Here is a 25,344-nt window from a genome sequence, read left to right on the forward strand (position 1 = left end):
GGTTGCCAGGCCACGAAGAAAAGAACCAATCAGGTTCCCGTGCGCTATGCCTAACTGTAGGGGCGGGGTGGTGGTTCAATCTGGGGTCTGTGGACCCCAGCAGGGGTCCTCGTTGTGGTTTCAGTGCATTTCCAGCAAAACAAATTTAATTTCACTTTGAAAAAGTGACAATACGAGTGACTATTCTAACAGTGTTTCAATATCACCATGTCCATGAATAATATGCTTAAAATAAACTGCATAATGTGTCATTAATTCATACACAAACACAATATAATATATTTTACATTAATGCAAGTGAGGACAATTAAAAGGTGTATAAGTTACTTATACACCGTATAAGACACTTTTGTATGAATTATGTTATCACTTTAAATTAAAACATCAATTCAGTTTATAGTATATTCGTGATAGGCATGCCGTTAAGATGAAACTTCTCCATTCCTGATGCGGATTTCTCTTGCCATTCTACACACTTCGAAGAACCCACAGCAACAGGTCATCAAGGCATCGTTGCACACTGTCCCCTGCCAAAGTAAAATATTAGGACAACGTTATACACAACCACAAGCTCCTAGCTTGGTCATAAAATGTTGCAATTCAAACATCTCAGCAAAGAAGGAAAACACAGCATTTCATAAACATGTTGATAGTGAAATATATTCCTGTCTTTCACAACTTTGTGGACAGACTGCAATCATATCATTACAGCAGATTTAAAAGTGATTAATAATCAGATAGAGAATAGGTATATTCATTTCCATTATTCTCATTAGTGTGAGGCATTAAAGCTACACTGTGTAACTTCATTATTTTGTGAATATATATTTAGTTTGACCAATCTAACACAACTGCAGTGGTTGTCCCTCCTAAGCAAACAGGTGTGCTCTATGATACACATTTCAGGGGACACATGCAAATCCCCAGTAGGTAGTAACATTGTCTGATGGGAGTACCACATACCTGAATACCATATGTCAACCTCATGTGAGTCCTCATTGCTGTCATGCCTCCTGGCACCATACCCAGGCAGCAGTGCTCACCATATTTATGTGCTGTGTAGCAGCTTAGTGCTATTGGACAGAGGCATCCCAGGGCAACTGCATGAAACAAAGTACACTTTGTTGTAAAATACAGAGAAAACAGCATTTGCACAGTATGAAAAACTCACTCACAGCTGTGTGTATAGTACTTGGGTTGTTTACATCAAATAATGCTGGATTATAGGCAATTAGCTTTGGAGGGGGAAATGGTATCTACTCACAGACAACGCCGTCACTGCAACAGGAGCACAGGCCAGTAGACCATTCTCCTGTTTGAACATTTGTCCCATATGAGCCAGCACCTGGTTGGTGAGTGATTGCTGGATTAGACATTTTTTGTTTGATGGATTCACTTGCTCAGTATCAGCCACCTAGAGAAGATCACGTGTAGTTGTACACACTGGAACAGAACAAAGTTTCCTCGGTCAACGGTTGATGTGTCACTTCACTTCTATTTAAAGAAGAAAAAAACAGCATTTTGCAAGCTCTCTCTTGCAAGTCTTCTTTTGTGTGAAGGAAATCCAAAGCTCTGTCTACATGACATTAACCAATCTTTTATGTGGGTAAAGTTTCCACTCACAGGAAGCAAGAGGTACCAATGGATTCCCGGAGCAGTTCATTTGTTGAAATTTGTTAAAAACAATTAAATTAATAATTAAATATTGGCGTGTGAATATGCCTGCACACAAATACATTATTACTTATTGTGATTCTAAAACATAATTTACATCAACTGTAAATAGTATCACAACCAGTCAGCAGATCCTTTTCAATAGTCTAGTCACCCTTTCAATTAGTTGCCCATTTGTTTCTCATGTCTAGTTTGCAGACATAAACTCACATTCTCACTGTTCATTCAAGACTCATTACATTTGCACTCTTATTACATTAAACTAACACAATTAAGGTATTTACAAATAAATTAACTCTTGAAACATGAGAAAAGACTATCACTCACCAGAGAAGTCTTTTAGTCTGCACTACTTCAGATCACACCATAGGGATCACACACGTATATCACACAGGAAGTTATGACACCTTTAATTTGTGAAAAGCTTGTGGTTTGAAGAGCTACTTCCGAGGATGACAACAATCTTCACCGCAGAGGCTCAGATGGGGACAAAATTTGGTTTATTTAGTAGTTGTCTTATGACTAGTTCGTCTAAGACTAATCTTGCATACGTCAAGAAGTGAAAGAACATCCCACACAGAATGTCAGCTCAGTGAATGTCCCACACGTACAGAATGTCAGTTCAGTTAAGTGTTAGGGAAGTGAACGCATATATTTTGATGAATTGAACATGGTGGACCCTCTTGTAAACAAGTGTAATGCTTAATTGGGTCGTTCACTCAGTTAACAGTCTTTGTATTGAGTTTGTGCTTGAAATGTACTGTAATTCTGCAAACTGTTAATAAATATTTCAATCAATCAAAAGAAAAACTTGTGCAGGTCCACCCAGAAAGCACAAAGCCATGTGTGCATTAGGTTTGACAGAGATCAGTGGTTTTCAACCCTTTTCATGCCAAGGTCCATTATTTATTCAGCATTTGAGCCAGGGTCCACGAGATGAGATTTGTGGTTGTCCACAATTCTATGCTGTATTGATGTGGTACCATAGGAGAGAAAACAGGCACACGTTGATCAAAATTACAATTACTCTACATTCTCTAATTGTGTAGACTTCTTGTAAAGAAGTCCATTTGGTTACCAACTCTGTCATTTAGCTGGGGACCACTGGTTGAAAATGACACAAAATAGTCATTGCCACATCTCATCACTGTCTTTAAGTAAATCTTAACCTTAAAGGTCATAATAATCAACATAGTCACTAGTCTCACTACTACTACATCATTTTAATATAAATACTAGAAAAAACGAAACAATTACCATCAATAAAGCTTCTTTATTTCTATTTATTTTTATTACCCCATTTGGACAGAAACATGAACATGGTGATTTTTCTTGATGAACACTAATATTCCATAGAAACAATCACCCATACAAACACAAACATTCCAATCCACATTCTCCTCTATAGTGAGTTTTGTTGGGTTTTCTCTGACGCCTCTCTGTGTGTGCTGGCGACAGATTGCTTCATCTTCAACTTTTTTTCTGCTTTTAGTTTCTGCACCTCTTGAAAGACCTAAGAAAGACACATGAATCCAATATGAAATATTTTAGTCAATATGCACCAGGTGACATATCAAAATCCACAAACACAGAATGCATAACAGCATGAATTGCCATATGTGTTGACTACCTTGACGCAAAGAGCCTTTTTGGCCAGCCAGTGGCGGGTGATGCGTCTGTAATACTCTGGAGGGAAGGTGTAGGTGATGCCCAGCTGCTGGCACACATTCTCAAAGGCATTGTAGTTAACCAACCTAAGGTTCTTCAAAAGCTTTGTCCTGCGGTCAATGGCCATAAGCATGCGTCTCTTATTCGCCATGTCCTGGAATTACATTTCATTTGAACGGAATCAATGGAGGTAGTACCCAAATTAATTGAAAGTAACAAATGGTGAGGAGAAATAGGTTTAACTTAGGGACAAGTAGGTGTAGGTGAGGGGTTATTGCAAAAAAAAAATGCTGATGCTGATCATTCATGTTCCAGATCAATTCAAGGCCTTTATGAAAGTAATGAAAACCCATGAGCGAGGTAAAGTCATGACAATTTCAAATTCATATGCAATATGAATGTAAAACTGGGTGTGGAAACTTCCCAGCATGACCATGGTATGTACTCATTTCTTGAGGGGTTGTACACAGGATATCCTGTTGCGCACACACACTAGCCTCACACCACAGTGAGAAAAGGAAATGTAGAAAGATATTCTTGTACCAAATCTGTTGTGCTACTTCACTGTATTGCAACATGATGGAACACTTTGTCTTGAAATGTCGTTTGCGTCACTAATAAGAAGATGCACATACACAGGATGAAGGGGACTCATTGCAACCTAAAACAGAAAAACACACAGAATTAACTTGCTTAACATACCTTGTTATGCTTTTGTAAGTGCTCTTGATAGTTTCTGATCCTTGTAGTCAAAATGGCCACTGAAACAAAACAAACAATAAAGTGAAGAGGGTTTCCATCCAAAGAGGAATTGAATCCAACAAACACAGCGTGGGTTGTTTTATTTGACCCCCAAAAGCAGATCATGACGTGGCAATACATATTTTTAAGGGAACCCACCCTTCACTTGTGGTGAGCTGCAGTCACTTTCATCCATCTGGACTTTTGCAATCAGTTGGTCCCTTTTCAGCTTGAGTTTCTCACTCTGAAGACACATGGAAATTAGTAACTACATTGAGCCGTCACAGCAATTTGGGGCAGAAACCTCATCTCACAACATGCATGAGCTTGTAGATGGTCTATTTTCAAAAAACAATTAATAATAATAAAAGCATAATAAAAGGTTTTTGACATACAAGGTTTCCACCTGACAGAGACAATATACTTTATATTTTTAAAGAATGGCGTATCAGTGTTTCATTATAGGCTTAGAAGAAATCTGATAATTGTCATGAAACTATTAAATATGATAGGAGGAAAAGAAACATACATGGCTTGCCAATTCCAAATTAAGCAGTCTTTGGACAATGTCATCAGTCCTATGAACACAAAGCACATCAGCTTTAGAACAGGAGTCAGTGTCTCCACACACACACACACACACACACACACACACACACACACACACACACACACACACACACACACACACACACACACACACACACACACACACACACACACACACACACACACACACACACACACACACACACACACACACACACACACACACACACACACACACACACACACACACACACAGCTCAGGGGTAGAGTGCCTGGATGGTAACCGCAAGGTTGCCAGTTCGAACCCGGGCTCCCCCAGAGTTACTGTCGAAGTGTCCTTGAGCAAGACACTGAACCCCTAATTGCTCCCGATGTGCTAGTTGGTGCCTTGCATGGTTTCCGCTGCCATCGGTGTATGAATGTGTGTGTGAATGGGTGAATGTAATGCACAATCTCTGTAAAGCGCCTTGGATAAAGGTGCTATTTAAATGCACCAGTTACCATTCACACACACACACACACACACACACACACACACACACACACACACACACACACACACACACACACACACACACACACACACACACACACACACACACACACACACACACACACACACACACACACACACACACACACACACACACACACACACACACACACACACACACACCACCACCACCACCCCCCCCCCCCGTACGTTTGAGCGAGGGGAACAGCAGCATATTCTTTCTTCAACATGGTTGGGGGTAGATCACTGAGCTGGCTCTCAGCGACTGTAGAAGAAAAAAAAAAAGGTGTGTGTCTGTGATTGTATCAGTAACCAGACAACATGAGGTTTGCTTATCTATGCAATCCACTTTGCAAACTTAGTAAAACCTACTTGGCTGGGTGATATTGATAAAATTGTACTGTAGATATATGTTTTTGGGTCACAATGATCAGTAAAACATCTTCATGGCAGGCTGGATTACTTATGTGTGTGTGTGTGTGTGTGTGTGTGTGGGGGGGGGGGGGGGGGGGGGTGTTTAAACAACTGTCCAATGTTACATGGTATAAAATGTACTATGATGGCTTTCACCCTACAGCGTTAACCATCTGCTTGGATTCTGTAGCTTCCATTTTGGCTTTGAGATTTGGGACATTAAAAACTCTTGCCTGTGGGGGGCAGTATTATACTTTTCAGTGTACAGCCTGCCACTTTAACCAACACTGTTAGCCAAAAACAGATCACTGGTATTCATGGCTAATATTCCCCCGGAATATGGAAACGAAGCAACATTGTCATACTGTGGGCTAATTTGTGTGCGAGAAAGCCATCATCATAGCCATGTACCATGCAACATTGTCATACTATGGACTATCACTGGCTTCCTTCAAAACAGGCCTAAAATGCATCCATATTTCAGGAGTCCACAGGGGGAGGTTGATTAATTGAATACATAGGACCACAATGGAAACAATAGTCTCCAGGACTTTTTTGTGTTATCGACCCAAATGTCTAACTGTACCTTCACCTCTTTTCAACCTATCTTCATATAATTGGTCCTCAGTCACTAATGATCATGATAAAATACCACAATTATTTTCTACTGAGTCTATGTCTCATTGGAGGGCTGTGGGCAGTTCAGAAACCCGTCCACCAGTGACATCATCGATGGGGAATCCAAGCTAATAGAAACGGCATGCTTTATTTTCCTGAAAAGTTGCAATGCAAAAATGGAAGCCATCGTTCTCACGATAATAAAAATCTAAATATATTTCAAAACATCTGCCTAACGATATTGTCACTGGTGGACTGGTGGACGGGTGTCTGAACTGCCCACAGCCTTCCTATGAGATGTGTCTAATCATGAACATTAGTGAGGACCAATTATATGAAGAGATGTTGAAAAGTGGTGAAGTGGTCCTTCAAGTTGTGCCGTTTACATTTTTTGTCTAATAAAGTAATCAATCAATCGATAGAGTATGAATTACACATAGTATACTGTACCTTGCTTCTTCTTCCTAGCAGGTCGGGCATAATGTCTCACTGGCTGAATGGCAAAGCTTCCACAAGCTGAGGGGGGATGGGTTAACAATCCTTCTGTTAGTTTTGCTAATTAACAAAACTTTATTTTTTTTAAATTGAGTTAAATATGAGAAAACTAAGATTATTATTACAGCTGTGGCGCCGCGGTACGCAGGCGGTACTCATGCATTTAACGTACATGTGCAAAAACAAATGTTCTGGTGGTTTCAAAATCACAGCAGATTATGTTGGTGCTCTAGCATAACACAGACATGCATAGAGCTGCATTTCAGTTTCAGTTCCCTTTCTGAGATAATTAATAAATAGTAAACCATGACACTGACACATTCAAGACTAAAAATGCATTAAAAACTAAAGTACATCCTATAACACATATTTTCAAGTATCAAATGTCATGGCCTCTAAAACATAATTGAAGAAGGTAGGAAGTCCGCACACCATTATTTAAGCTCTCAGTAGTTTATTATAGGATATCAGGAATCAACGTTTCGACCCCTCCGGGTCATCATCGGGATCATTCCTGATGAAGACCCGGAGGGGTCATAGGACCACTAATTTCCATGTGTCTTGAAGACCCGGAGGGGTCGAAACGTTTATTCCTGATATCCTATAATAAACTACTGGGAGCTTAAAGAACGGTGTGCAGACTTCCTACCTTCTTCCTGTATGTATATTTTTGTCCTGCACCCGTCAACATTTTTGAGATCCCGTTTGGATGTTCTCTCTAAAACATAATTGAAATGGGATAAGGTAAATCACCTATGTAAAACTATCAGCGTAGCGGTCCAGCCTTGAAACAAGACTAGCTCTGGTCCATAGCTTAGCCCCTCTCAGAACCCTCTGTAAAGTTTGTTTACTTTACATAGGGTCCCTATGCATCTATCCCACGCGAAATGGTATACATACCTTCGGAAAAGGCCGTGCTGCGGCCTTTTGGTGGTGGTGAGCATATATCGGCTATAGGAGACAACGGAAACGTCAGCGAATTTTAATTTGGTGCAGAAGCCGTTAAGTATGTTTAATCTTTGTTTGACCGTTTTGGCTGCTGTGAAATTCTCTCTTCCTTGACTTCCTTATTGACATCCCATTGTACCGCCTCCAGCACCGGGGCTGGCTAGCTGAGAGCCTGAGACAGAGCAGATCAGAGGCAGGAACGTAGGGACGCGCAGCTAGCCAGAGGCGGTACAATGGGATGTCAATAAGGAAGTCAAGGAAGGAAGGAAGAGAGAATTTCACAGCAGCCAAAACGGTCAAACAAAGATTAAAAATCACACCCGTGTGAACTGAGTGGTGCAAATCCCCCCCCCCTCTCTCTCTCCCTCTCTTTTATTTGCATTGAAATCTCCATAGGGCGATTTTAGGTCGCTTCATATAAGAACTGTGTTTGAAAAATAAACCGACCACCCCGGCCTTTCTCTCAGGGGAGTGGCTGTGCGTCGTTAATGATGTCCATTCATATTTGATACAGCTAGTTTCTGGAGAAAATGGAATTAATGTGGCCGCAAAAGCCTTGAAACTACATATGAAGGCAATGTCACTGCTAATATACGTCACGCCCAGCTGTCAACACATTGCGTTCCTGAGATTCCTCGTTGACGTAAGCTCAGCTGGTGGTGACTCGACTCGTACTAACCACGAAACATTAAATATCAATAAAATAAAAATAAAAATAAACGTAATTGACATTCAGTTTCTGTTGTGCGACGGGCAGATGCAGCCACCCCCCCTACCCGGAAATGTAGTCTCTGGGTTGTTTGACTCGTTTCTAATGCTTATTTTGTTACTCTTTGGGTAGCCGCAATTTGCAACTCTAGATTTTTTTACAATGGGATGAATCTAGAGTTGCAATACCCTCCATTGACTCCCCACTCATCATTTTGCGTTTGCGATCTGCTGGTCTTAAACGACGTTAAACTCACCAACATTGTAGCTGTAGTCCAAGCTTGAATTTTGCTCTTTCAATCTGCAAAGCTTGTTTTTCATAAAAATCCCCCGTAGACATGTTATGAGCTACTTTCTGTCCAAAATATTCCACAAGTGATATTCCGATCCGCCATTTTGGAATTCTGCGACGGGCCGTAAAACAAGACGTGAGGGGGAGAGCTTGTTTAATAGAAGGCCGTGCGTGACGGGGCGTCGCGCTGCGTCGGCCTCTTCTTTGGGTGTCTTACCTGTGCAGGTAAGATTCTATTAAACAAGCTCTCCCCCTCACGTCTTGTTTTACGGCCCGTCGCAGAATTCCAAAATGGCGGATCGGAATATCACTTGTGGAATATTTTGGACAGAAAGTAGCTCATAACATGTCTACGGGGGATTTTTATGAAAAACAAGCTTTGCAGATTGAAAGAGCAAAATTCAAGCTTGGACTACAGCTGCAATGTTGGTGAGTTTAACGTCGTTTAAGACCAGCAGATCGCAAACGCAAAATGATGAGTGGGGAGTCAATGGAGGGTATTGCAACTCTAGATTCATCCCATTGTAAAAAAATCTAGAGTTGCAAATTGCGGCTAGGTATATTTGTACATTTCCACCTTCAGTCGATGCTTCATATCCATATGAAGCATGGATCAAACACAGTTCTTATATGAGGCGATCTAAAATCCCCCTATGGAGATTACAATGCAAATAAAAAGTACATGAACCTGTGGACTGACGCCCTCTACTGACAGTAGAGGGCAGTGACGTCAGGACTTCGGTGCTCTATAGCCGATATATGCTTCTTTTGAAACATCTCACCACCACCAAAAGGCCGCAGCACGGCCTTTTCCGAAGGTATTCGTCTGTATACCATTTCGTGTGATAGATGCATAGGGACCCTATGTAAAGTAAACAAACTTTACAGAGGGTCCTGAGAGGGGCTAGCTAGTCCATAGCTCTAATGCCGTAAATCGAGTGTTACAAATCAGACCAGAATAAATAGTCTTGATCCAAGGCTAGCTGAAAAGTGTACATGAGCACACTATAATATATGAACATAATGTGTTGTGTAGCTAAAATAAACGTCTTACCAGTTCGGTCATGCCTCGACATTAATGCCGAGGTGCATGAAGGAGCGGAGCATGTTCCCATCAGGCTGGACATTAAAACTCTGCTCTCCCCAAAAACTGCAGACGACGATTTCAGAGCGGTTCGTAAAGCCATGCCTGCCGTGAACATGGCTGCTAAAGTAATTGGGTATTTCAAGAATTGCAGCGATCAAAATAATAATATAGCAGGCAATACCACCTGTCGGTTGTTGTAGCGCTATGGTTGTCACCTACAAGGGGATCGCCATGTTGACTAGACCTAACTAATAGATATAGGACCAGGAGAATGTGACAGCTGAATGCTCTAGTCTAGGCTCTGCTATCGATGCTAGAATCGGTTGATGGATGCAGGTTTCCAAAACTTTGTATCGACATCGATTTCATTATTCATCCTAGGATTAAATGTGCCATTCAATATGTCGAATTATATATTAAAAATAAGATTATTATTTTGGATAGCAGCAGTATAGTAGGCCTAGTTATTGCTGTGAAATCTAATTACTGGACCCTCGTCTGGTTCTGACAGACAGGTATGTGCAGGCTGGGTGGTGTGTGATAATCCGGTTGAAGTATTCCTTTGGTACGACGACTGCGGCGGCGGGCTCGGGAGAAACAAATAACGGGACACGAGACAAAGTTTATTACACAAACAGGAACATATATAGTGCTGGATCATAATGACGTAACAACAAGATATGAGACATAGAAACGTGACATGATAATGACTAATGCAGCAAGGCTGACCTTGCTGGCGCTGAGATGTCTCTCGTAGCCTATCCATAAAGTAGGCTACAGTACAGGCAGTACACAATACATCAAGTAGGCCTACACTGTATCTCAAGTTCCAGTACACAGACTAAGATGTACTGTACATGGACTGATTATAACAGGCTAAGCATTAGGCTACATTATTATTGCAGTGCATCAGGTCAAATATTGCCCTCTGTTACTGTAAATTATGTAGGATATACGTATTTAAAATACAGTATTTTACTTTGATTCGTAAATAATAATCTTTTCCATTTTAGAAATTAGTCAAATTACTTCAGGAATAGGGTTAGGAAGTGGTGAAAATGGTGTACATTTTGAGCTATGATATGATGTCAGATGCTCAGACTAACACAAACAGTAGACTATGGTTAGAATAGTAGGCGATAAAAAATATTTCATATCGCATGCAGTCTCAGTCTTCTGGACTTGGACCTCCCTCCGTCCTCGGTCTCGATCCTCCTCATTCTCAGTCTGGCCTTGTTCGTTCTCGGTCTTGGCCATGACTTGGTCTTGCTTTAGGTCTTGATTGAATACAGCACTATTAAAAAGAAGACTCATGTGCTAAGTTGATTCAATGGCAGTGCAGTGGTTCTCAAACATGTCCCCCAAATTGATATGTATTTGGCCGCGGATACCAGCCTGAAAAGAGCCAGGGACACTATACAAAAGTGTTTTTTAGAAAAAAAAGGATATATATAAAACAAGTTCAAGATTAGCAGATCTACAAGCCCGGGCCATAGCGCATCTCATCGTGACGTGTTGTGTAGATTTCCAAATACCCGATGATGATGATCTGATTTTGACGCTATTGAATCATTTTGTTGGAACCCCTCAAGGATCCCTGGGGGTCATTTTGAGAACCACTGGGCGGCTGGGCCATACAGTAGAGTAGACTACCCTGATGGGAACTGTGCTGTGGCCCCATGCTATTTTGCTGGCTGACTGAGTGAACACAACATTGTGACAAAAAATACATTTTATTAGAGGTATTAATATGTATCTTCACAGTGTAAAAGATGACAAATATGCATAGCAGACATTTTGCGCATTATCAAAATCAAATCATTCAACATCTAATTCACATGCAATTTCAGCATTAGCCGTTAAATGGTAAATGGTGCATTTATATAGCGCCTTTATCCAAGGCGCTTTACATAGATTGTGCATTACATTCACCCTTTCACACACACATTCATACACCGATGGCGGCGGAAGCCATGCAAGGTAACAACCAGCACATCGGGAGCAATTTGGGGTTCAGTGTCTTGCCCAAGGACACTTCGACATGTAGACAGGAGGAGCCGGGATTCGAACCGCCGACCCATGGATCATTGGACGACCTGCTCTACCTCCTGAGCCACAGCCGCAGTTAGCACCTTTGTCAAACCATTTAGGGTTTGAGGTTTATAAAGTATCCTTATTAAAGTTCACTTTGAGCATCAGTCATGACTAATGCTCTGAGCAAAGGAAAGTCATCCCAAACAGTAGCTGATTCTCTATTTGTTTGGTTAGCATTGTGACATTCTCCAAAGAAATACTGTTGCATGGGCATTTCATCAGTGGTCATGTTCTGGTAGCTCATTGGGCTTAAGGGTTCATCAGAATCCAAAAGGGGCTGTGTGGACTCAGAACGCAAATAGGCATGAGGGTGGTCGGCTGGCTGGCTTGGAACAGAAACTATCACAGTGGCATATGGGACTGAATCACTGTTTGACCTAGAGTACCCAGAGCTGATTGGGGAACCACAAATAGACTCTCCCAGGTCACTGGTGTCCTCTGCACCACTGTCTACCCAGCACACATCACCTTTCTTATCTAGCTGCTTAGGCATTTCCAGGAGACTCAGATGGGAGAGGTACACTGGATCGGTCTCTTGATTGTCCTGGAGAGGGGGCGCATCCTGCAAAGTTATAGATTCTGGTACCCAAGGCCTGATGCTGCTGTTAGCTGGGTCAGGAATCAAAGGCCAAAAATGCACCTTTAGCCTGCAGAGGAGAAATTTAATTATTCCTAATGAGTACAAATGATGCAGCACAGCACACCACACAGTGCACAGCATAGGAGTTTAGAAATAAGTTCTCACCGTTTGTTATTTAAGAAACAAATCATGATGGGGATAGTGATCAACAACATTAATCCAAACACGCACACGGCTACAATAATCGAAAGAGTGGCTGCATCTGAAAGGGAAAAAACAAATGAAAGGTGTGCAATATAAATGTGCTGTAGGCTATATTCCATAGAAATCCAGTGATCATACTGACCCATTTGTGGCGCTTTGAAAGTAATTGTCGACCCATTCATACTTCCACCACCTGTGCTAACCATGATGAACGCTGTGTACAATGATGCAGTGTTAAGCTCTTTCAGCACTACCATTCTCTTTTCCAGGTCAGCTTCACAAACTGAAAAACAATTAAAATAAAATAAAAATAACATTCAGTAACATATCAGTTTAATCCATAAAACATACAACAGGATATTTGAAATGATCCATAATAAGGGTTGTTTCCTCCACCTTTTTTGTGTTCTTTGTCATCCCAAAAGAATACCCTATAACTACTAATGATTCCATTCCTTTGGCCCAACGGAATTTCATCCCAAGTAAGCTCAACAGAAGACCACCAGTCCACCTCTTTGGTTCTTATCTCTGGTACCATGGATGGGGCTGTAAAAAGGGACGTTCATGAGTACGTGTGGTTGTGGATTATGAGCATTAAATCAGCACACTGCTGAAGCATTGTTTTCAGTTTGAGAACACATTTTAGGGATACAGCTGAATTTTGTTTTGAGACCTCTCTGCTGGTTGATGTTGAAAGAGGTTATTCACTTTAAATCCACAAGAGGGCGTTAGTGTATAACAATCAATCGGGGATTGGGACGAGGTACTGAAAAGATTTTCATGCTGGAGGCAGGATTTCTTCCTTCTTCAAAGAAGAAATAACCCACCCCCCACACCCTTTCCCGTGCTTTTATGTGATCACCTCTATGTCTTTAGTGACTTACCCTTTTGTCTCGAGTAGGCATTAACAGTCAGAGGAAGGCCTATCCCATCCTTATACCTCGGATATACAGAGATCCGATAGGGCTTGTAGGGCTCAAAGCTGCCTATAGCAAAGCGAGTGACAAGGTTGGAGTGGATCAGTGCCCATGAGTGTATGTATGGGCAGAATATGGACAAGAAGAAATAGTTATTTAACAAGATTGGCTGTTTAAAACTATCAGATATGTGTAGATCAAGATCAAGGACAAAAAAAAAAAAAAAAAGATAGGTGAATACTACGGTAAAGAAATAATTAATAGTTATCACCATGAAACTTCCCCAGTTGATTACTTACTACTTACTACGTATTACAAGTTTTCTGAAATTGTACATTTAAATATGCAAATTAGGCATTATATAGGAAAATATGCATCAAATATAAAATAGCTACTACTGTGGAAGGGTTATCATATATTAATTTACTTATATTGGCTCTATAAACAATTTAATATAGGTATGGTTTTGCCCACTCAATTCATAATTAACATTCTAATTTTGGAGCTCTGGCTCATGGACTAAGAACCGGGCCGGTTCAACCCTGGTGGAAAAGGGGCCTATGTGATACACACAAACACACAAAACTGGGAAATCAATCAATCAAATCATCACAAATGTGGTACACACAAACACACAAAGCTGGGCATAGGAGGGTCTAGCGCCCCTCAAAAATAGACCCTAATACTTAGTACTATAACTTAAATATTTACCGGTTATTAAGAGGCTTGACTGGTTTCTGTCAGCCAGATCAAAGAAGGTGAGGGAGGGGTCCGTTTTTAACAAAGGTCTCCATTCCACCACAAAATCAGTGATGCCAAAGGAGGCCTGGGTTTTCCACTGAACCAGCAGGCTTCTGTCATCATGAGGAAGGACTGTAACGTCCAATAATGCAGCACGAGCTGGGAGCACGAAAAACATTACTCACACAGTGCATTGTAGAAAATGCCTGTAGCATTTTCTAAACAAACCCAACCTTACTTAAACATGTTAGTGTTATTGGTTTAATGTTCAACCTGTCCAAACTTGATCAATTCATGTTTTTGTATACAATATCAGGCTACTCAGTGGAACTTTAACATCCTGTATCTATTATTTTCATTGGATTTCACCAGATGTTTAAAGCAATTGTGAAGTTTAATGCTTCTAGCATTTGAATGCAGAATCACCTTTCTGTTGAAGTAGAGGAACTTTAGTGAGGTTGGAGTTTCCTGCTGCATTTCTAGCACATAAGAAGATTTTCCCGGGTGGTCTTGGAAGCCGGAAATCACAACGATATCCCGATGTAGAGCACACCTGAATGTTCTTTTGATCTGGTGGCCATTGAAGCAAGACACTGTAGGACACGTTTTGGCCATTGGCGCAGAATTGTTTTGAAGGCTATAACAGAAGGATAAAAAGTGAGATGACATACAACCACCACCACCCCAACCATGACTAATGATCTGTCAGTCTGTGACAGGTGTTGAACATCGGTGTGGTGAGTGTGTACCTTCCAAAACAAGTGTGCATTAAGATGCGTTTGCCTGAGCTCCCCTGATAACCTCATCCAAGTGTCAATTTGTCCAGTAGGTGCTGGAATGAAAGAAAGAAAGAAAGAAAGAAAGAAAGAAAGAAAGAGGCTAGCTGTCAATTTCACAGCTCAACAAAATTCTGCACTCGCTATAGAAAGAAGTGAGGTAGTGGTGTAGTAACTTTTTTCATACAGGGCAGCCCTATAGATTCCCTGCCAGGGAACATAGCAGAACCAGGACTTAAAAAAAAAGTAATGGGACATGTAGAACATGGCTTTAGTATGTATTGAAAAGACCAGGGAAATGGAAGAAAGGGCAATAGATTGGAAAATGTTACGTATGCTGAACTGTGCCCCACTGAATAGATATATTCCACCATACCCTTTTCTAAGGTGACTCCAGTAAGGCTTCTGCTCCATTCACTCCAGGGGCTCTGCTGGTATCTCATCCTCAACTGGGCCTGGTACTCTTTCCCATGGCGCAGACGGCACACCTCACATTGTCTTTGTCTAGGTTTGTTGCACGTAATCTAACACATGCACAAAAACACGCACATGCACACACATATCAAAGACATTTTGTGACAATTGTGTTGCTCCAAGATGTTATTATCTGTGCCAGACCAATTGCTGCGGCCGGAAATTACGTTTATGCCCTGCCTGTCTGTCTGTCTGTCTGTCTGTCTGTCTGTCTGTCTGTCTGTCTGTCTGTCTGTCTGTCTGTCTGTCTGTCTGTCTGTCTGTCTGTCTGTCTGTCTGTCTGTCTGTCTGTCTGTCTGTCTGTCTGTCTGTCTGTCTGTCTGCCTGTCTGTCTGTCTGTCTGTCTGTCTGTCTGTCTGTCTGTCTGTCTGTCTGTCTGTCTGTCTGTCTGATGAGTGCTATATTTCTTGTGTGATCTACCAGTAGATCAAGGAAGTCACTCAACTCAAATCATTCAATTTCTTTGCCTCAGCCTCATGGTGGCAGTATATAACCTGCTATACATTTGAACTGTAGGTTATACAATGAAAATTATGAATTTAAAATAACAAATCTACAGTCAGTCAGTCAGTCAGTCAGTCAGTCAATCACGCATGCACGCACACACGCACGCACGCACGCACGCACGCACGCACGCACACACACAAAGTGCAAAGTGTACACACTCTACTACAGTATGTTATCTTTGGAATTCACTCGGCCGAACAGAAACCCCTGTGAAACTAGTCTAGTGCATGGAATGTGTACGAGTCAAGGAAGCCTACGCAACTCACTGGCTCACTCCACTGGTTGCTTTCAGCAGTTATATGCCGCACCTCCAGATTCAGGTTGCTGAAAGCCCATTTGTGTGAGGACAATATCCAGCTCAGCCACAGGCAGCCATACCTGGCTGGCTTAGGCTCAGCTTTCAGAATCTTTGGAGGGTCAAACTTGGCTGAAAAGTAATAGTTGCATTTAATTTGAGAGCTCATACAATGGTTTACTTCTGCATCACACATTCTGTATCACACAATGGTGAAACACTGCTTTTGTTGTTTTGGTTTCCTCATTACTGTAGTAATGTGTCAGGGTTCGATTTGCTGGAGGAAATTAATGAAAAATCCATGCTTTGCTTTTGATATCCCCCCATATCATACATTTTTACTATTGTCCATGGCGAAGTTATGTGCACCCTGTCCATCCGTCCATCCGTGTGTCCGGATTCCAAAGTTTGTAGGAGTGCTCCGTTTGGAACAAAATGCCTCAAATCATGAATGCATCATCTGATTGTAGTGAAACTTTGCACCCACATGAGGAACAAATGCCACCCTTTTAACATTAATTGACCTATTAGTGCCACCAAGAGGCCGGTTTTTGAAAAAAAAGGAAAGAAAAACAAATATATATACTGTGTATATATATTACGCCTACAAATGTATTCCAAATATCACGCAAATCAGGACACAATCTACACATTATTTATATAATCAAGTGATCAAGAGGATCCGTCAGAGTTTTCATATTCCATCCCGATTGGCGAATTCCGAACATTGCTGGCCCACAATAGCCTACCTGACCTGGTGGAGACCTGAGCACTTTTTCAAATTTTTATATATTTTATCTCTGATTCTTCCATTAGACTGAATTAAATATGCATTTCCTTTAGGGAAATGTAGACTGTCTAATATGTTTGATATTTATGTTAATGTGATAATATCACATTTTACAATTTAATAACCAATGGTTTTTAACAAAATGGAATCATGCTGGCAACCCTATATTTTGGACAGATTTTCCAAAATATTTCCAAATTAAATAATAGTAAGAAATAGCAGATGTACAAGCTCTTAATGCATCAAATTGTGACACGTTGTGAGCTTGTAAATTGGCTATTTTAGCTTTTTGTCATACAAACAAGTATGTAACTAACCTAAGTTCATCCCTTGGTTCTTGTTTTACAAACTGATCCCAGCATGTGATTGATTGACTGTTTACGAGCTTTGATCCTTACCTGCGCCCAGGGGCTCCAAAATGATGGGTTCTGACGAGGCTTCACCTAAAGCATTCGCTACCTTCACGTATACTTCAATCCTATTATAGAGGTCAAAGCCAGAGCGAGGGATGGTGTAGTGGTGGACTCCTACTGGTGGCTCATACATACGGTTCTTCTGACCATCTGAAAATGTACTGAAAAAGATGAAGGGGTGTTTGTTGCTTTGATCTTTCTTTGCACTCCGATACATACCAAATAAGTGTATAGCCTTATGTATACTTCATTGCATGTCAGCTGAAGATGCCACACGTTTGAGTCAAGCACGTATCCTGTCATGTGTCATACCTTGTTCCTTCCCGGTACTGACACTGTCAATTAGAATTCAATCTATTCTTTTTTCTTTCTTTCTTTTTATGAGTGGATAGTGTTTATTTTCATCCAGACAGTGTTGAGTGGGCACAGGAACAAGGCGCTGACTGAATTAAATCTTTGGTGAACAGGGGTGTGCTAACAGTATTCCTTAAACAACTCATACCTTATATAAGTGTGGAGGGTGTACTTTGTTGGTAGGTGTATTTCCTGATCTCCAGGGCACCAGTTACAGGACATGGTGATGGGATTGGCCAAGTTAGTCCTACAGGTGAGGTTCTGTGGAATTGGTGGCGGACCTAAAGGACATATGAGTTTAGAAGTTTAAAACCAAGGGAAAGGACCTGCAGGCTGCACTTTAATTTGAGCCGTGTATTGGCATTCTTTTGGCAAGAAAGGCTGTAAAACCGATATTATGAATATAGCCAATAAATTATACACATACTTTAAATTCACAGATAATTACACCTGATACATCAGATTGGTACAGATTAAAGTAGGCTACGTCCAATACTTGAACAAGCCTTGAGCTGAATAAAGAAGTAGGACATTTTGATTTGAAAGAGCAGCACTGAAAGAAGATATGTGAGTATTTATGTATTACTTTATATTGCGAACTTGCTGCTAAAGTAAAACCATGAGCTTCCATGTGGGGGAAAAACTGTATGTGTGTGCGTGTGCATGTGTGTACGTGTGTGTGTGCGTGCGTGCGTGTGCGTGTGCATGTGTGTTTGCGCGCGTGTACATGCGTGTGCACGTGCACACGTGTCTGTGTGTCTGAAAGATTAGATGCATCTTCTAATTCAACCAACTGAAAGTGATCTTGCAAATTAAATCATTCTCACGTCCAGCTCTGATCTCCACGCCTGCCACTATCGGACAGCCTGAGGCCTGCTGGACGCAGCACGACAGGTATGTCCTAGTTTCATTGAAGCTAGGAATGACAAGCCCAGAGATCCTGCCACTGTCATTGGCTGCGCTGCTGGGGAGGTGATGTTGGCCGAGTTGCCATACTATGCGAACAGCCTGTCCGCTGCCTAGAGGGCAGCTGTCGCTGATGATGCAGGTGGCTGTCACCGGTGACCCCAAGGCCACCACTGTGCTGGACGTCTGGATCTCTGCACATGGCAATCTGTCACTCTCTAATGGAGAGGAAAAATGCTTTTGTCAACTATAGGAGACTTTCAGTGTTGTCACAAAAAACATATAGGAGCAGTTTGAGTTTTTCCACATTAGATAGAATGAGAACTTCAACGCATCTATTAGAACCGGGATCTAAGGCTTTGGTCAATTATATATTTTTTTATAATTTCACTGTACAAAAGGCTTTGCAATCCATTTTAACACATTTGTGTAACCTCCTTCTCAGTAAAATCTAGCCCCCGTTTGGAACCTCACTGTCCACGATAGCTCCGAGATGAGGTCGCATCGCCACTAGGGTCCCGGCAGCGGTAGAGTCCGTCCAAATGCAGTGAAGATCACCTTTTTCGTAAGATCATATCCAAAAGTAAAGATAGTCCGAGACGCCTACAGATGTTCGCCGGAAAGTAAAATTCATCCGAGGGGGCTGAAAAGTCAGGATGTGCCACGTTTTCCCATTCAATCCGGAAGAACTCCCCAACGGCAGGTGGTAAATGGTGCATTTATATAGCGCCTTTACCCAAGGCGCTTTACATAGATATTACATTCACCCATTCACACACACATTCATACACCGATGGTGGCAGAAACCATGCAAGGCAGGTTGGTGCACATCAGGCGCAATTTGGGGTTAAGTGTCTTGCTCAAGGACACTTTTTTTTTTTTTTTAAGATATTTTTTTTGCGGCTTACGCCTTTTATTGTTTTTTTTTGAAGGGACAGACAGTAGGCTGACAGGAAACGGGAGAGAGATGGGGGAAGACATGCAGTAAAGGCCGTGTCGGGCTCGGGAGTCGAACCCGCGGCACACTGCGACTGGATTACCAGTCGGGTGCCCAGACGGTTACGCCACCGCCTGGGCGCTCAAGGACACTTTGACACTAACTCTGGGGGAGCCCGGGTTCGAACTGCCAACCTTGCTGTCACCATCCAGCCACTCTACCCCTGAGCCACCGCCGCCCAGGTGCCAGTACTACTCCTGATTCGGGTACAATCTGTAGGTGTCTTGGACCCTATACAGTGGGTGCTCTCGGAGCTATCGTGGACAGTGAGGTTCTAAACGGGGCTAAGTAAAATCCTTAATTTACAGACAGACAGACAGACAGACAGACAGACAGACAGACAGACTCTGTCTGAGATAGTTATATCATTTGTAACTTCAGACTATACCATTATTTCGGAGAGTGTACAAAAATAACACTAAACCATGTGTAACTCAGAGAGAGTACAAAAGTAATTTTACAGGTTTATTTGGTTACATTTGTACACTGAGTTAAAGTAACACTATCTAAATGAGGTGTCATTTGTTTAATTCCAAAGGCATTGCTCACCATTTCCTGCAGCATTCACAGACAGCAGCAGCAGCAGCAGCAACAAGGCCAGTGCTGATACCCATGCCGATGCCATGATGAAAACCCCTGTTAGGACAGCCAAAATTAAATACATCATTCTCAATAAGGGAGGTGAAATTACATACTTTTACATCGCACCAAAACAATATTTTAATTGCCATTTATTCCCCTCGATATACGCATGGCTTGTGGTGGATTGACTGATGATGCTGCACTTTCAAGATGCATCATCAACATGTTTTTTTCTTTGTTCTTTCAATCACTTTTAAAACAGACGGAGTGAGGATTAACTCTACATAATAAACTCATAAATAATGTATATTTCTCAAAGTAGGGACCGGGGACCCCCAGAGTCTTTGTGGCGGTTCCACTTTTTGAAAATGTATACCGCATAAGCCCTGTTAAAACAATCTACAACACGTTGTTGAAGATTGTTGAAATGTTAAAACTTAAAAGACCCCCCGCCATTACGGCATGCCCAAAATAGGCACGTCAGCTTGAAAGTGATTTACTCTCGCCACTGTTATCTTCAAACATACAGTATTGACAGATGAAGAGAGAGAATCTAACAAAAAAGTCTTCTCTTTTACGGGTCCTTGCCATAACATTGATTCAAATGGGGGTCTGTGGTCAAATATGTACCCATTTGTGGGTCATTGACATGAAAATGTTTGAGAACCAGTAGATAAATGGAAGATGAAGGTTTACGCTGTTGTCCAAAACCCAAGCTGTGCCAGTTTTCTGCCAGTGCTGCCAAGGTGTGTGCATATGGCAACATTCATATAAAGCAACACATGACATGGTTCCTGATGGACTTTGGGATTGCAATATTCACACCAGCTTTGGTGAACATTTTATGTAATATAAAAAATGTCAAAGTAAACATTCCCTGAAGTGACCTCAATTCTCTGTAAAGGGAATTCATACTTTTCCAGAGCGGAGGTTGCACTATATGCTGGGCTTGAGCCATTCAATTACAGGAGTTATTGTATACTATTCTGCTGGGGGAAAAGTCGCCACATTGAGGCTATACTCTCTTAACTACATTAACCATGGAGTTCCTATTTTCATCAAACATCTTCAAAGTGCAATTTCTCAGAAATAGCAGATCTACACACAACACACTTTGTGAGTTTATACAGTAGATTGGCTATCAAATAGAAGCCCCTGGCATTTCTATTATAGCACTTTGGTCATATGTCAAGCAGAGGAATGGTCGTTTCCTCTGAAAGGATTTATAAGAAACCTGCTCCCAGAAGCACTCGTTTAAAACAAAAACAGATGAGAACTTCTGGGCCAGATAGACTATAAGAAACCCAGTAGGATTATACGTCAATTATGACTCATTTACGCCATTGTAGATTACAAGCATGGGTTTCAATGTAACATTTTGAAGGTATGTCATATATACCAGAAACATAATAAATTAATAGTTTATGGAATAGTAAATGGTATATGCCGTATAAAATAAATCTCATGGAAGTGGCCACCTTTATATAACAAATATTTAAAAAAAAAAACGTTTGTTCGACCAGTAACACATTTGGAGGTCAAGTAGCTGCATACATTCCGCAAATCCGCAACTAGCAAGTTCTACTACTTACAGTAAGTAGCACTCAAAAACCTATTTCTGTATTTCTCTATTCAATTGTATAATATATTATAGGGCTTTATACCACCGCAGATAATGTGGATTCAAATGGACCTGTAACTCCCCAGGGTTAAATTACCACTGAGGATTTTACTCTGTAGCATCTGTGCAGGAGACTGGTTACCATAAATAGTGGAAATGGCTAGTTCCTGATTTGTGGAATGTATGCAATGTCCTTAACTGTCATCCCAAGATGAAATGCGTGCAGACATACAAACTTTACACAGCCGAATCGCATGCAACTGAGGCCACAGGGTTGGGAAACTTCCTGCAGTCGTGTAACATTCACGGCTCACAGTTGTCTGTTGAACTGTAATCTTGATTTCATCATCAGGTGGTGTCTTTTTTCCAACCATGCCTCAAGACAGGCTGAGTGTGTATAAATAAATGAAGGATGAAGGTTTTTGCTGCTTTACAAAACCCAAGCAGTTTCAAACTGGCAGTGTTGCCAAGGTGTGTGCATGGCAACATTCAACCAATGACATAATGGTTCATGATGCATTTGAGGATTTGAGGACAATAACAGCTTTGTTGTATATTGGTTTGTTGTATATACAGTGGTTTTCAAAATGTTTTTTCACCAAGGCTCACCAATGGTCAAAATCTCGAGACACACCAGGCAAAGAATGACTGATCTACAAGCTCACAATACAGCTTTTAGCCAAAGTTCATACATTTATAATATGAAAACCATGCATCTGTCATTTAAACATTGTACACACTTTGGAATGACGTTAAACACATCATCAACCTCCGCGACATTAGGTGAGTAGTTCATTTCATCTGTGTTGGATCGCCTCAGCATGGCAGCAGAGTTCATGTGCAATCTCTTGCTGGCTAAAGTAACGTTGTGGTAGAGTAGAGACGTGCACCCGCCGTGCGCACCAAGCAAAATCTCCAGGTGCTCCTCTGAGAACTAGCCCCAAAACAGTTATGTGCACCCCTAGTTATGTCATCTGACCTGAGACAAAAACACATGTGAGAACCACTGGTCTATACAACATGTACCACCGTCGTCAACACACAAAAATGGTTCTTTGGAATCCTGTATGGAAAAGCTGGAGGGTGACAGAAGGAGTTGTGGAACCAGTGATGTATGCAAAGGCAGCAGCACCACAAGAAGTGCAAGATCTAACACATCTCTACTGCAAGGGCAAGCACTGTAGTCAACAGAATAAATGTCCTTGTTTTATGGCTGGCTTCACATTAATTGAATTCTTGGACTTTCTAGCTCATGGATGCTATCCCGGTGAACTTCTCTCATCTCCTCTATGATGTGCTGGTGGGCATGAGGAATATGCTCAGCTTCAGAATCACCCCCCTCCACATCACAAAGTGACATAATTGTGCCCAAAGTGTCCTTTGTGCCACATCAGGCTACATCAGGCTCTACAACCGAGTCTGACCCCAATATGAAAATGTTAGACCTGCACTGTCTGTTCTGTTCTCTGGGATTATTGACTCCTGCTCTGGTGCACTTAAACACGGCCTATATGCTGCTCACTCATACAGTGATATATATATATATATATATATATATTCACTGTTGATGGACTACATCCAGATACTCACTGCTGAAGGCTGGTTTACACTGTACATATATCATATCATGTTCACTGTTGATATTCTGTGCATAACCAATTAGCGATATGTGTAAATTCATGCTAATAGTCATTGGTGATAGATTGTACCCCTGTATGCTGTATACAGTATGTATTGGCCAAATAGAAATGTTAACTCTGTCAGACCCAGGGCAGATGTCTACAGTTGGACTAAATGTATTTATTAGCGTGGTATAGACTATAGTAATATATTATTTTTGTATTCATTTATTCATTCCGTATAAACATGGTCATCATAAATCAGCATTATACTGTATACTTATGCGAGACTCAAAGCTTGAAATTGTCGGTGCAACCACACTTGCAATTTCCCAGAATTCCCAGAAAAATGCTCAGCTAGGCTCACCAACTCATCCTGTTTGCTCCATTTAGCTGTCGAATTTCACATTTGGGAATTAACCATATGAACCCATGGCCTATTGTTTTTAATGCTATTTTATGTTTTTGCTTTTCTCTTTTTATTTCTCTGTAAAGCACTGCGTTGCATTTATGTATGAAAGGTACTATATAAATCAAGTTTTATTTATTATTATCATTATTACTAGCATCCCTATTCTGAGGTGAACATTCAGAGGAAAGCCACTCTACAAGGTCACAAGCACCACGTGTTGCAATGCGGCAGGTTGTTAGCTTGTAGATCGGCCCTGAGGGAGGGGGGTTGTGAATGTATTTCAATAACTGCATTTAGATTCAGTCAAGTTTTAATCATTTATATGATTGTAATTTTTCAATTTTCAATTTGATCTCATCTTCATCTTTGGATATCATAATGCTAGTTTAATATTTAGATTTTAGAGCTAGGGGTTGAGCAATGAACATTTTGCAACCACCATAGTTTCACTTCCTGTTGTGGTCAACAACCATTTTCAGGATTTGGCAATATCATGGGACAATGCAACAGCAAACCTTCAATGTTTTTTTGCCTGTTGTTGGCCCATCTCAACTCAATTTTGGAAAGGGATACAGAAATTATGGTGTACTTGGATGGTGTATGATGATGTGATTCAACAGTTATTCAAAGCTTCAATAAGGTAACTTTTGCACCAATAAAAACATAGGACTTAAAAGTATAGGGTGCTGCAATGTTTCACATCCTCTTTTTTTTGTTTTTTTTGTGGATGAACAGAAAATAAATGTTTTCCATACTTTCAACTTATTTCCTTGAATATATAAGATATCATTGAATATATCAACAATGAGATAATATTTAACTTTACACTAGAATACTTATTTTAAATAGAATAACTCACTACCTATTAATAACCTATCCATACTGTAAGCAAATCATGGCCAAGCATGCAGCCTCCCTGACAAAACCAGTAGGCTTAGACTATCTTCAAACCGTTTTCTGTTAGGGCTTATCAGAATGAAAGAAACATTGAATGGCTTGATCTCACGATTAAAGGAGACTAAAGACGTGCCACTCACCACACAGCAGCCGCAGCAGACGGCAGGGCTAGGAGGAACTTTCATCAGCTGCGATAGAATCAGATGAAACAACCTGGCTGAATGGGACTGAAGTTCGAAGACACTTACTGGATATATTGACCATGTACACCGCAGCAGAGACAAAAGAAGCAACATCCTTGTTTTGAATTTGTGAAACTTCACCACCAAAGGGGGGGGGGGGGGACATCATGCACATGACTCACATGGGGCCCATTCTGGGAAGTAAGGTTGGCTCTCCGAGTCAGGGTGTTGCGCTGTCAAACTTACACTGTGCGAACAGCACAGCGCATCGTGGG

At 41.2% G+C, this 25,344-nt stretch overlaps 3 protein-coding genes across 3 annotated transcripts; all 3 read right to left on the reverse strand.

Moving 5' to 3' along the window:
- Window positions 1-393: 393 nt before the first annotated feature.
- LOC306924768 (cornifelin-like) lies at window positions 394-2,222 on the reverse strand. Its single transcript, XM_079503402.1, has 4 exons — window positions 2,002-2,222; window positions 1,265-1,494; window positions 964-1,100; window positions 394-527 (listed from the first exon to the last, which is right to left on the reverse strand). The coding sequence occupies exons 2-4, from the start codon at window positions 1,374-1,376 to the stop codon at window positions 423-425; spliced, it is 354 nt and encodes a 117-aa protein (XP_079359528.1). The 5' UTR covers window positions 1,377-1,494; window positions 2,002-2,222; the 3' UTR covers window positions 394-422.
- A 705-nt stretch (window positions 2,223-2,927) lies between these two features.
- mrps15 (mitochondrial ribosomal protein S15) lies at window positions 2,928-9,969 on the reverse strand. Its single transcript, XM_079503341.1, has 8 exons — window positions 9,676-9,969; window positions 6,629-6,694; window positions 5,336-5,411; window positions 4,613-4,661; window positions 4,243-4,327; window positions 4,045-4,103; window positions 3,305-3,496; window positions 2,928-3,187 (listed from the first exon to the last, which is right to left on the reverse strand). Exons 1-8 carry the CDS (start codon window positions 9,821-9,823, stop codon window positions 3,077-3,079), a joined length of 786 nt encoding a protein of 261 aa, XP_079359467.1. The 5' UTR covers window positions 9,824-9,969; the 3' UTR covers window positions 2,928-3,076.
- A 1,482-nt stretch (window positions 9,970-11,451) lies between these two features.
- Window positions 11,452-25,156, reverse strand: csf3r (colony stimulating factor 3 receptor). Its single transcript, XM_079502994.1, has 15 exons — window positions 25,028-25,156; window positions 20,306-20,392; window positions 18,681-18,977; window positions 18,002-18,134; window positions 17,485-17,660; window positions 16,268-16,428; window positions 15,397-15,544; window positions 14,994-15,076; window positions 14,671-14,881; window positions 14,215-14,403; window positions 13,471-13,572; window positions 12,983-13,132; window positions 12,729-12,869; window positions 12,548-12,644; window positions 11,452-12,449 (listed from the first exon to the last, which is right to left on the reverse strand). The coding sequence occupies exons 2-15, from the start codon at window positions 20,379-20,381 to the stop codon at window positions 11,885-11,887; spliced, it is 2,529 nt and encodes an 842-aa protein (XP_079359120.1). The 5' UTR covers window positions 20,382-20,392; window positions 25,028-25,156; the 3' UTR covers window positions 11,452-11,884.
- Window positions 25,157-25,344: the final 188 nt, after the last annotated feature.

Source organism: Electrona antarctica (genome assembly GCF_951216825.1).
Source record: "Electrona antarctica genome assembly, chromosome: 6".
In the NCBI taxonomy this organism is placed as follows: domain Eukaryota; kingdom Metazoa; phylum Chordata; class Actinopteri; order Myctophiformes; family Myctophidae; genus Electrona; species Electrona antarctica.